Genomic DNA, 13,709 nt, shown 5'->3' on the forward strand with positions numbered 1-13,709 from the left:
GACTGTTTATGCAAAACGTGTTTATTTCATGTACAGCAGCGTTACAATAAAAATCATAACAAAACAAGCGTTGTTATTATACGCGCCTGTTTGACACGCGAGTCACGTGCGGGGACAGCCAGGCCAGGGATGGGGCGGGTGGGCCGCGGTGGGATGCACAGGTAACGCGCGGGTTACCTGGCGGTGAGTGGGTGCAGCTGCGTCACAAACAGAACCCCCCCACACCCACCATCCACCCACCATCAACCCCCCTCTCCGGCGACCCAGCCCCCTCCTATCCTGTCGACCCAGCCCCTCCTGTCCTGTCGTCTCTCGGCCCAATCGCCCCATCCACCCGAGGCAAACCGCTTGTGCCCCTGATGACGCCCCATCCGTGATGAAACGCAAGCGGCGGGGTCGATGCTCCATCGTAAACGGGACTATCACAGTCAGGACTACCGCGTGCTTGCGAGCGCACACACACAGGGACTGTGCAGTGTAAAAGTGTGTACTGTGTGTGCAAAGGTACTAAGCACTACGGAGCAGAGTCCGGGGGGGGGGGGGGGTTCCTCTCTCCAAAACTGCAGTTGGGGGGGGGGTCCAACGTCTCCAAATTAGAACATTACCCGCATGTTAATTACTGTAGCAATCAGAGCCCACTACTGGCAATATGACGCTGATCTACATAAAACTTGTCCGGGGAGCGGTAGTGTAGCGGGTTAGCGCACTGCGCTGCGAACCCAGGTGAGCCGAATTTGAATAGGTTCTGGCCCTCCGCTAGTTCGATTTGGCCTCAAATGTGCATCTGGTGCGTTGCGGGCGGTGGGGGGGCTAGACACCCCCCCCCCCCCGTGTGCTGTGCTGGCCTTCATAGGTGCTACTCGCCAACAGCGCTTGGCCCAACAGTCTGTGACGGCGACACGTATACGCACCATCTAGAGCAAAGCCGCGCTTCCATTTGAATGGAGGCGCGTTTGGTAAACAGCGGAGAGTTTGTCCCCGGCAAACGTGGAACTGCTGGGCCCACATTCGTGCAATTGTTGCGAGCCGCGTGCCAACAACGTAGGCCCCAACATTGTCCGTTCGAAGGAGAGCAGGCGGGGGGGGGGAGGCAGCGGGAGCACTGGGGTTTGGCGAAACTCCCCGCTCACTCGAGGGCAAGTCGCCGCAACATACGTCGTCGTCAGCAGGGCCTAACAGCTACGCGCACAATAAGCCGACTTTGCAACAGCAGCAACAACAAACGCAGCTCCGCAAACGAGACCCCCCCCCCTCCCTCGGCTGGGTGAAGCGAGCGAGGTGCCTGCATTGACAAAAGCGACAATAAGTTACCGCGCGCGCCGACACGCCAGAGGGCCGCGTCGGTCGCGCGTCCGCGTGGCGATTGCGAGCGCTAGGACAACAAACTCCCGTGAACTGTGCAAGCTGTTAAGTTTAAAATATATATATACTTTAAACAAATAAAACCGACAAACGTAACAATAAGAAAACCGGCCGATAGCTTGTGTGTGTTTTTTTTTGCGTGTTTGTTCGTTACGACTAAATAGCGTCGGTGACGGTGAGCAAAGATGCTAAACCCACAGTCGGACACGACGCTGGATCGTAGCGCATTGTCGATGAATCTATTATTGATCGCGAACGCCTTCGCGATACCCGCCTGTCACACAAGCACGTGTGTCCCGTCGGCGCCCTGCTTGCAAGTTTTCCTCTAAAACGTTACCTGGCGCCGTACGACATCCTAGCCTCTGATCGTGACGACGTCCCAACATGCCCCGTGGAATCTGTGATTCTCAATCGGTTCCATCCATCCAAGTGGCGGTAACTGTGGCTGACGTTCCCCACTTCGAAAAAAAACCAACACAATTCTCCGATCCAGAGACAAATAATAATATATATTAAAAACAAAAAAGTTTAACGGAAAATAAATTGTGCATTAAAAAACTACCGGCAAAGTTTTTTTGTGGTTTTTTACATGTACACATTAAAATGAAAACACGCGTGGCAACTAATGTGCAGCGGAAAATTGCACGCAGGGACGGACCGGACATTCAGATGAGCGAGTGGGATCGGGGGTGGGGACGGGGCACAACCTTTCATTCTTACCGCGGGCCGCATCGGATCGCACTCTCAGATCCAAATGGCCGCGGGCAACCACACGTCAACAGACATACTAACGCACACACGCACAACGACATACTAACGCACACACACACAGACATACTAACGCACACACACACAGACACACGAACACACACGTCAACACACAGACATATTAACGCACACGCACACAGACATACGAACACACACACACACAGACATACGAACACACACACACAGACACACAAACACACACGTCAACACACAGACATACTAACGCACACACGCACATAGACATACTAACGCACACACGCACACAGACATACTAACGCACACACACACACACAGACACACAAATGCACACGTCAACACACAGACATACTAATGCACACACACACACGCACGCAGCTCGACCAACTTCTGTCACTGCGAGAGGCACTTGCAGTGAGTGAAGTGACTGAGCGTGGCACTGACACTAGGAACGCTGTTGTTGGTTGCCAGGTCAAAAACGTTCCCCTCTAGTACCCGATCGGTGAGACTAACATGCTTGCACTTGCAATGATGGATAGATATTGTTCGTGTGCCCGTGTCAAAAGTAGTACGCCTCATGTCGTCACGGGCAGAGATGGGTTAAACACATTCAAACTACCGTACTGCGGTATTGTAACATGGGTACTAATGACCAATATATAGATACAAATCACCAATTTCTCTGATAGCAATTACAAATTGTAATTAAATTGCATGCAATTAAGAGACTTCCCATCTCTGTCGGGAGGTTTCCCCACTGCCCGCACAGACAGGCACAATGCGGTCACTCCGCATCCACGCTCTGCGCGGACCCCAACGCGAAGAACGAGCGGCAAACGGTGACGCCGCGTCAGCACGGCGGCGGCGCCGTCTAAGTCTACGGATTGGCGATCCGTCCTGCGTGCACAGAGGTCTCACCCCGCAGGGTCACGGGGGCCTCCGCGTCCACCGACAGAAGGTGAACACCGGGGGCGGGTGGTCATTCTCGATACAACGGAAAGACGGGCAAACGCACGTACGTTAACTTCTTTCGCTACCGTACGTAGCCAACCGCGCTCAATCGGAGGTGCGGGAAAACAAAACGACGACGTCGATCCTCGCTAACCAACTCTAAGCAGCGACGACGGTGGGCGCTTCGAAAGGCAACGGCGAGGCAGACGGCAGCGTCGTACGTACGTCCGCGCCGAACTCCTTTCGCACCGCGTGTAGCCAACCACTGCCAGGCGGGCGACGTGTCCGGCCTGCCCGCCCCAACGCGACGCAAGCGCAGGGGGGGTCGGTGGGATGACAGTCGCCGCCGCCCAGAAGGAAGTCGAGAGCTGGCGGGCCCGACCCGGTGTCACCCGGAATGCGTCCCAAACCCCAAACCCCGCGGCCCGTTCAGGGCGACGCGAGACGTCCGGCGCGATTCGTTTCCGCCGCCGCGGTAAATGTTCAAGATGTGGGGGGGGGGGGGGGGGCCGTGTCGTCATGCTGGCTGACGGCGCGACGAAGAGCTAAGTCAAAACACGCGCCAGGCGTTCCGTGGGACCCGCACACGGCGAGAGAGAGAGAGAGAGGAAACGCTCGTTTTTTTTATTCTCCACGCGATTTCTTCAAGGAACGCAGAGCTGTTGCGCACGCTTGTCCATCCTCGTCACCCCGGTCTATCTAAATGACGGTTTTTACTAATTTGCCGCGTCAGCGTTTGACGGTCAAGTTGGCCTAGTAGTAGCAGTGGAGTTATTACAAAATAATAACGATGACATTAAATACGTTCACAGGAACGGATAGGCCAGGCTGTGATGAATGTAGCGAGCCAGGCATTTTTTACTAAATGCTAAGACTCGCTCGCTCGCTCTCTCCGTCTTCTCTGCGCGAAGGAAGAGATTAAAAAAAACCACACTGTCCAAACGGGTCACTCGTAACACACACGGTCAAAAACACCCCCAACAATTCGGTCTGACTCGCACCGACGACCATAGGTGCAACTCCGCGATGCCTTTTCCGGGTATTCCGCCGTGTGTTTGCGCTCCACGTCATGAGGGCTTCTCTGGGAACCGAAAAAATTCGCAGCACGTGGAGCGAAACGTCGGACCTCGTCCCGAAACGGCACGTGGCGGCATTACCCGAAATCACGTCGCAGAGAGCCGTGACAACACAACCGCGAAAACCTACGCAGCCGACGATTACCGATCATTTCTAGTTTCACCGGTGGCTGTATAAGCTGAATGGGTAGTGGTCACATTTCTTCCAAGTCCGATCCTAACAAGATACAAATGTATCTTTTGGACCGCGGCTGTCCTCACCGTGAGCCCGCACTCAAAGAGTCAAGTCACGGGCACGTCGGACCGCGCCACCGGGAATTTACCGCGACGACATAAATCCCCGGGACCTCAACGGGATTATTTTACGACCGTCTGCAATGAACCAGGCAGCAGGAATATTTCTGGGAGCTTGTAACAGTCGCCTTAATAGGGGGGGGAGGGGGGGGTCAGAAGATTTTCGTGTTATCAGCCATCCTGACGCAAACGGATAACGGGCAACTGCGATTGGCTGCCGGAGGTGACGTCAAAACATGTTGGTTACCAAAATATTTTGGAGCGAAAGCGCAACGGAAGAACCGAACAACTTGCACTGTCGTGACTTTTAGTTATTTATTCATGCTGCTGTATAAAAAAAAAATGTTGGACGCATGAGCCAGCTGAAATCTATTTCCAGTGATTCGCTCACCTTTCCTATACTTTGCACTCCCATCGTGTTCTTGAATTGTTTCGTTTCCGCAACGTTCTGACCGGTCCCTTACTGGACATGTAAAAAAAAAAAAGAGCGTCGTAGCTCATCGGATTTCTCCAGTCTAAATAAATATTCTGATTCTGGTCGGGTTTTAGCTTCACAGTTTGCTTCCGTGGCGAAGTAGCTGGAGCACAGCATGCGAGCGCCGCGCTCCTCTCAAAAGACGTCGGCGCGACTGAGCGCCGAGCGCGGTTCAGCCTCCGGACAAAAGGGAAACGCGCGCACAATGGCGTTAACATGACGTCACAAAAGGCAGTCTCAAGTCGAGGGTTCATATTCACAGAATGCAGAACTTCAGCGACGGCAACGGAGAATGTTTCACGATATATATCTAAAAAAAAAGAATTAACTTTGGGTGAAGAGGCTTGACGAACGACTTGAAGGGCAAGAATGTGGAGGAGAGAAATTAACTCGCGGCAAAACAAAGACCCCTACCCCCCCCCCCCCCATGAAGAAACAAGGAACTAATAAAAGAGAGGTTGGTCGACCAGATTCGCAAGTCACGGATGGTAACGCAGAGAACAACTCCCAATGGACAATATGGCAACGTATTAATTTCAAACCGAAGTACATTTTTGACCGGGTGGGTTGTTTATTTAAAACCCAAGTCACCATCCCAGGTTATTGCTGGAAAACCGCAAGAGGCCTGAACATCTCCCTCCCCCTGCCACCATCGTCTCCGCCAAAGTGCAGAACGGTACTTGCTTGCAAACCAATTTAAACGTTCAAAACATTTAAACGCAAAAATCCGGCCGCATAATAAAAACTTTACAAACTGTTTGCAAACGGTTTCCAAAGAGAACGCCGCCAGAGTGTGGTGGTGGGGCGAGGAGGATTGTGGAGTGGAGGGGGAGGCGCGGGAGGCGGGGGGGGGGCGGATCTTACACAGTGCACACACGATTCCGTTTCGATTTCTGAAAAGGTCAGCTGGACAACAACAGCAGCCACTGGCAGTGTCGTTCATGGGGGGGGGGGGGGGGGGAAGTGGGGGGGGGGGTGGATGTGCCCTCACCTTCTCCACCTTCAAACTTGACCGGAAGTATTACATCTGACACTGTGATATCGAAGTGCGGAAGGTGGGGGGGGGGGACAAAGACCCCAAAAGCACGGGGCCCGGGGCAATCGCCGCGATTCGCCGTGTACCCTAGGGACGGCTCTGGGCGCAGCCCTCTCACTCGTCGTCCCACATTGTCGGTAGCAAACAGGAGACGGCCGTTACGGGGAGCGTGCGGGCGGGCGGGCGGGCCAGAATTGCGACATTCTATTTCCGAATTTGGCAACAACAACAACAACAACAAAAATCGGAGCCTCGTACAAGGGCCCCACCGAGAGCCGGACACACTGTCCCCCCGCGGCCGCCTGCTCATCCCCGCTTGGGAGCTCCTCTCCCCGAGACGGAAGTGGTGGGGGAGGGGGGGTGCGGGGAGACCCCCCCTTATGAACCTGGATGCGGCGTGGGAGGGAGAGGTGCGGGGCAACACAAGAGGGAGAGGAGGAGGGGGGAGGAAGGAGGCTTTAGTGGAGAGGCGTGGCTGCTCAGAGCACGTCACGTCCACCGCGCGCCGACGTACCGGGGGGGGGGGGGGGGTGTGTGGGGGTGGAGGGGAAACAACAGGAACAGCGGTGTGCACGTGGAGAAAGGACGACGGTGATGACGATCCTGCTCGCTTAGTCAACAGTTAAATCTACAATGTGGGTTTTCCCCCCAAACCCCGTGTGGGGGGAGATGCGCATTCTCCTGTTTGCAGCTCATGAGTGCCAGCGGTGGATATGTATTGTTCCTGTGGCAGGGCCGAGTCTATCCGTAGGACGCAACCACTGGTGACTTATCACAAAGACGGAACTTGATTTCTTGATTTAGTGACCCGCCCGGAGAAAAAAGTAGCCGAGTCGGCTGCCCCCGAACAGGGACTGGAACTCGGGACCGTGCGATTGCGAGCCGTGTGCTCAGACCACTGTGCAACGATGTCCGATCAGTGACTTGGTATTCCTGTACCATACTAGCGGCAGGCACTTACTCGAATCGTTGGCCTGCTTTCCAACGGCTTTAGTGTCACACCCCATGGGTGGCATATTACTTGGTTCACTGGCAATCAACCTCTAGGCCATCGTTTTTTTTTGGGGGGGGGGCGGTTGGAAAAATTCAGAATGTCGCTTTCATATTTCTACAACTGTAATCGTCGACTCGAACGAGTCGGCTCTCCAAGCCCTTCTTGAACACGGTTTTAATCAATAAACAAGTCGCATAAAGAGACTGTGTTCATAAGTTACATTCGCTTAAGACTGATTAAGGCAGAGCGCCAGACAGGATATAAATTGGTCAGGACAGGCTGCTTGAGCTGCAATTCCAGGAGTACAGGGGCCAAGGGTGAAACGACGAAGCCAGATGGAACACACCGGGAGGCCACACAGGAAGGGAGGTTGGGGGCAAAACAGAGACAAAGATCGCCCGTGTAGCCTGCACAGACTGTTGGGGCAGGTGCTGTTAGCGAGCACCTATGAAGGGCGGCACGGCACACGAGGGGGTGGGTGGCCAGCACCACGCCCTTTCCGTTTAACCCTGACACCACTGGAGGCTAAAATGTCAAAAACAACTACAACGCCAAAAGGACTAGTTCGGAAAAGTTATGCCAAAACGTGGATTATGAATGTATCTTCGTTAATATTTAATGAACAGCACAAAAGCCAGAGAGCGGGTAGGTATCAAGGCAATACCGTACACGATCACCTATTTACATAGAGGTCAATATTGTTTTGGCTTGTGTCTCCAAGATTTAAAAAAGGTCCTTTGATGAACGTGGCTCGCTTTCAATCGGCTGAATCTCAAACAACATGGCTTCACGTATGCTGAACTTCTCCGACAGATGGGTTCACATTATTGGTTCTTTCGGTAAAGTCACGTAGAAGGGAAACAATAAAATAATAAAAATATAAAACAAAAAATATAAAACAATAAAATTTTAAATAAAATTGTATTGTTTTATATTTTATTATTAAATTGTTACCCTTTTAGGTGACTTTACAAAAAGAACCAATAATATGAATCCCTGCAGTCACGAAAGCTTTAAATCAAGATTGGTTCACGTTGAATCACCTTCACGAGAGTAATCGTGCCACCCCTACCTGCCTCCCCGCCCTTCCTTTATGGATGGAAGTCTCCTGAACTGAATCGCAACTCTTCCTCCGCCCTGCGATTAAACAATCGTGACAATAGCACCACGACGTTGGGGTGACAATCGAGCAGCGTGAACCTAGTCCAGAGATGGGCAACCTGCGCCTCCAGAGCCGCATGCTGGCGGCTCTTTAAGGACTGCCGCTCCGTGACGACATTTATTAAGAACCGCCGTCTCTTATTCACATGCATTGTGCGGCCCAGGCGCGAGACTTGGGCCTAGATGTGGGGTGCCACGGTGGCGAGATGTTAACTGCCTCGCCTGGTATGCAGGAGATCGTGGGTTCCATTCCGACCGCGACACCTGTATATATGGAGCTTGCGTGTGTCCCTCCCTGTGGTCGAGTGTTTTTTTTTCTCCGGGTCCTCCGGTTTTCCCCTCCACATTTAGATATACGCGTTTAGAGTATTTGGCTGCTATAAATTTCCACATAAGCCACTTTGTTGAGCCATCATTTGTGGCCAGGTCGCTTCTGAAAAAATGATTTTTGTTTTGTTTTAGATGTAGGTGCAGGCACGCAGCTGCACTCCGCACGCAGCACCTGGTTTGGCGGCTGCTGCTGCTGCTGCGACGGGATCGAGCGTGACCTCCAGGTAGGACGTGGGCACGTAGCCCTCCTCTCCGTTGGCTCTCCGGACCCTCGTCCACCCGTCGCCCTTGTCCTCCTCCACGAGCTGGAAGAGCTCCTCCTCCGCGATGGCGATGGTGCCCTCGCTGTTGCCTGGCAGTCGCGAGCGGAATCAGAATATTTATTTACACTCGAGGAATCCGAAGTGCCATACAAGCTCTTTTTCTCAGATGTCCAGTAGGGGCGGGTCAGAAAGTTACAAAGGAGATAACGGGGAGGTGAAGGAGGTGGCCAAGATTGACGATGGTGGAAGCATCCCATGGCTCTGTTTCCTGAATGGTGGGAAACAAATCATTGCAGTTAGAATTGCTCTGACAGACCAGAGACTGTTTGTGCCAGTTAAAAGGGTAAAACCTATTCCTATATCCTAGACCAGAGACTGGTCCTGTCATTAAAGACCAGATACTGGTCCTGCCATTAAAGACCAGATACTGGTCCTGCCATTAAAGACCAGATACTGGTCCTGCCATTAAAGACCAGAGACTGGTCCTGCATTAAATATCAGATACTGGTCCTGCCATTAAAGACCAGATACTGGTCCTGCCATTAAAGACCAGAGACTGGTCCTGCCATTAAATATCAGATACTGGTCCTGCCATTAAAGACCAGAGACTGGTCCTGCCATTAAAGACCAGAGACTGGTCCTGCCATTAAAGACCAGATACTGGTCCTGCCATTAAAGACCAGAGACTGGTCCTGCCATTAAAGACCAGATACTGGTCCTGCCATTAAAGACCAGATACTGGTCCTGCCATTAAAGACCAGATACTGCTCCTGCCATTAACGACCAGATACTGCTCCTGCCATGAAAGATCAGATAGTAGTCTGTCAGTAAAAGTAACATGCACTGATTAAAATAGTTCATCTTCAGGTGGACTGCTATTTTCAGTTTCATGAGGGTGCATGTTTGTGATTATAATGAGACACACAAAGGGAAACACGTGGATTAGAGAACATACACAGGTATTAGACATCAGATCGATTAAGGACAGCAGAGGGGGCATGGGTAGGACATGTTGGGTTGGTGGATCACACACAGATGGGGTGTGCAACTCCCTTCCCGTGGGCGTCACGGAGGTGCCCGTACTCTGGCTCTGCCACGAGAAAGTGGCACAGCAAAGAAATGTGGACTCCACCTGTTCCGTCTGTACGGGATAGGGTGTTGCCCCCTCGCACGCGTCGGATTTCTCCGGGTGCTCCGGTTTCCTCCCACGTGTAATTGGCCAATAACACCTTCAACGTGGAGAACCGCGGAGCTTGGGAAATTGTTGGCGCTTGTTCATTGCTGCGGATGCCTTCCCCGCTTGTCTGTTGATTCCTCGCACCTCTAAATCATTCTCTCTCTGCAAGAGCGAAACCTGCTGCTGCGGTGGTGGCGGTGGCACGCTAAAAACAAATCTAAATCGTTGGAAGAAGACGATGGCCGGCGGCCGAGTCCACACGATGGATTGGTTACTAAAGGAGAGGCGCACGCCGGAGAAGAGAACATGGAACAAGAGCCAGGAGTTTAGCCCTCGAGCAGCCTCATCTCGCCGGGATGAGTGGCGGCCAGTTGCAAAGGACGGCGGTGCAGGGAACACTGGAAGGTGTTCTGGGAATAGCAGGGCCACGGACCTGACTGGGACGTCAAACGCCAAACAGCGCACCGGTGCGGAAACCATCTCGACTCAGGCGACGGGCACGGCCACAGGGAAATGGGGCGGCACCGCAAGGGGACTCGATGGACATGAAGGATCCATCCTCACCGTCGAAGGGGTACAGCGCCTTGCATCGTCCGAGCACGGGCAGCGGCTCCTCGTCCTCAAAGTCGTCGTCGTCAAAGTCCCCGCCGGAGTCGACCTGCGCCGCGGTCGTGGCGGTGGTGCCGCCGCCGCCGCCGTGGGCGGGGGCCACCGCCGGGTCAGGCTGGCGCGGCGCGGGGGGCGCCGGCGTGCCCTCCGGGGGGGCCTCCTCCGTGTAGCTGCCGTCCGGACTGCTCGTGTGGGGAGGGGGCCCGAGAGCGGACACTATAGCACAGCGGCGACGGCGGCGCAACCGCAGCACGGCACAACCAGAGTGCGGCGCTCGGTGAGAAAGAAGTCGCTCGCTCCTGCTGCGCCGCCCGTGCTGCTGTGTGTGCTGTGTGTGCTGCTGTATGGGCTGCTGTGTGTGCTGTGTGTGCTGCTGTGTGTGCTGCTGTGTGGGCTGCTGTGTGTGCTGCTGTGTGTGCTGTGTGTGCTGCTGTATGGGCTGCTGTATGGGCTGCTGTGTGTGCTGTGTGTGCTGTGTGTGTGCTGCTGTATGGGCTGCTGTGTGTGCTGCTGTGTGTGCTGCTGTGTGTGTGCTGCTGTGTGTGCTGTGTGTGCTGCTGTGTGTGCTGTGTGTGCTGTGTGTGCTGCTGTGTATGCTGTGTGTGCTGCTGTGTGGGCTGCTGTGTGGGCTGCTGTGTGTGCTGTGTGTGTGCTGCTGTGTGTGCTGCTGCTGTGTGGGCTGCTGCTGTGTGTGCTGCTGTGTGTGCTGCTGTGTGTGCTGCTGTGTGGGCTGCTGTGTAGGCTGTGTGTGCTGTGTGTGCTGCTGTATGTGCTGCTGTGTGGGCTGCTGTGTGGGCTGCTGTGTAGGCTGCTGTGTAGGCTGCTGTGTGTGCTGCTGTGTGTGCTGCTGTGTGTGCTGTGTGTGCTGCTGTGTGTGCTGCTGTGTGTGCTGCTGTGTGTGCTGCTGTGTGTGCTGCTGTGTGCTGCTGCTGTGTGTGCTGCTGTGTGTGCTGCTGTGTGTGCTGTGTGTGCTGCTGTGTGTGTTGCTGTCTGGTGGGGAGCGGTGGTTTGGCGGTTAGCGCTACGCTGCGCTAGGAACCCGGCGACCCGGGTTTGATTCCTGCTCACGGCCAACACCGGTGACGATTATCTGAACCGGTCCTGGGCCTCCCTTAGGTCGACTCAGCCTAAAATGAGTACCCTGTGCGATACTCTTTGGTTCTTTCGGTAAAGTCATGTAGGTATAAAAATAAAATAAATTAAATCACGACGTTTCGGGCGCAACGCAAGCGTCCGTCATCAGGTGTCACAACCACAGCAAGAAACAATTGCTGAAGTGGGCAAAAGGGCTGCTTGTATCAAGAGCCTATATAGGTAAGAGAGGGAGGGCGATGTGTAAACATTGCTACTGGGGAGACAAAGGCGGCCAGGCATGGTGCTGGCCACCCATCGCCCCGTGTGCCACAGTGCTGGCCTTCATAGTTGCTACTCGCTAACAGCACTTTGCCCAACACTCTGTCAAGGTTATACGGGAGATCTTTGTCTTTGCCGAGAGGAGGCTGTGAGTAGGGGGAGGGTGACACACAAATTGAATACCCGTCACTAGGGTCGTGGCCAGCGGTCACAAATAGATTTACCCCCCGCTCCTCTCCCTCCCATTGCGATTAGACGCATTATTGTTGTGACGACGTGATACTGTCACATTTAGGTAGAGAAGACATTTGTACATTTTTTAAACACGACAAAAGTGGAAACGTTGCGTGAAATCGCAGCCCTGCCGAAATCCCACGCGCTCACACGGGCGTGGTGACACTCACCACTGCCATCTCCTGACCACACGCCTACAACAACACCTGGCAAGCCCTGGTGGCCACCCATCCAAGCACCATAACCAGGCTCAAACCCCTGCTGATTACCATCCGCGTTACGATGAGATCGGGGCGCGTGCAGGGAGGTTTGCGTGTAGGCCCATAGATGGCCACCAGAGGGCAGATGCAGATAAAGTGGACGAAAGCGCGACCCGATGCAAGCCAGGCGTGCCAAATCGAGGCAACGAATAAAGGAGTGGCCTGAACCGCGCCAACAATCCCAGTCACGTATCTGTCCATCTGTCGAGGAAAGCCACAACGAGTCTCAGGAATGCTTTTTGAGGAGGGCCCTGCACTGGAATGTTTGGCCAATTCCACGTGAACGAGTGATCTGACTTCGTGTGGGGAGCGGTGGTGTAGCAGTTAGCGCTACGCTGCGCTACCAACTTGGCAACCCGCGTTCAATTCCCGCTCACGGCCAACACCAGTGACGATTATCTGAACCGGTCCTGGGCCTCCCCTAGGTCGACTCAGCTTCAAATGAGTACCTGGTGTGATGTGTAAACATCGCCACTAGGGAGACAAAGGCGGCCGGGCGTGGTGTTACCCACTCCCTCGTGTGCTCGCTAACAGCACTTGCCCCCAAACAGTCCGTTTAGGCTATACGGGGGATCTTTGTCTTTGGTTGTTTACTTCGTGTGGCAAGTCGAGAGAAAAACGCCCACTGCGGACGCACTTAAAGGGCCCCACGCGGAGAAGGCTCAAGACTCCCGCTTGCTGTGCCGCTGTCTCTCGGGCCACCACCTCACAGCCCCGTTTGGTTTGGACGTCGCCCGAATCTCGACGTGGCCCACCAGCCCACGAAGCGCCCCCCGGGTCTCAGGCCTGCTGCTGCGCCATGCACGCCCAAACGAAGGGCATCAGCCTTTGTGTTATTTATCACGAGGAGCACGTAGCCCACTCTATACAAATCAATGGAAAATGTTTTAATGAAAGCTGCCCACCCATATTCAACTGAGTGCGTACAACAACGACGGCATGCCCAGCAGCAGGAGGCACACGCATGCAAGTACTGTACAGAGGACAACACAGACAAAGATCCCCCGTATAGCCTGCACATACTGTTGGGTCAAGTCCTGTTAGGGGGCACACGAGTGGGGGGGCAGCACTACGCCACTACTGCCACCCACACTTTTCCCCGGCAGGATTCCACAGTAACAAAGCCTTTTTTGAACGCATATTGTAGGATGAGAGGGAGGCAATAAAACATGTAAAACAGCATTCCTCGACGTGATTCAGACCAATAAAACTCACGCTTCGTCTACACCTACACGTAGAATGGCTTGTGTACACACTGCAACAGCCCCAATGTAAATTCACTGTTGGACAAGAACCTCCTGCAGGCGTGTCGCTGACCATACTTCACCACACTTCTCAGCGCGGTTGGCAAAAGTTAGCGGAGGGCAGCACCGACTTCAGGAGCCACTTG

General features: G+C 54.0%; 1 protein-coding gene across 13 annotated transcripts in view; it reads right to left on the minus strand.

Annotated features, from left to right (window-relative positions):
- The window catches only part of LOC116944856 (formin-binding protein 1-like), a 77,767-nt gene continuing 64,058 nt past the window's right edge, over positions 1-13,709 (minus strand). For 7 of the 13 annotated variants that reach the window (XM_032958676.2, XM_032958675.2, XM_032958673.2 and 4 more), the window contains 3 exons: positions 10,428-10,657; positions 8,596-8,775; positions 1-6,324 (listed from right to left, as the gene is read on the minus strand). In XM_032958676.2, the coding sequence (XP_032814567.2) occupies positions 6,317-6,324; positions 8,596-8,775; positions 10,428-10,657 (418 nt within the window). In that variant the 3' untranslated portion in view covers positions 1-6,316. The remainder of the gene's footprint in view (positions 6,325-8,595; positions 8,776-10,427; positions 10,658-13,709) is intronic. The other 6 variants (XM_032958677.2, XM_032958674.2, XM_076068835.1 and 3 more) reach the window with 2 other exon arrangements.

The sequence above is a fragment of the Petromyzon marinus genome, chromosome 22, assembly GCF_048934315.1.
Source record: "Petromyzon marinus isolate PM22_M1 ecotype Great Lakes invasive population chromosome 22, UKy_Petmar_22M1.pri1.0, whole genome shotgun sequence".
NCBI lineage: Eukaryota > Metazoa > Chordata > Hyperoartia > Petromyzontiformes > Petromyzontidae > Petromyzon > Petromyzon marinus.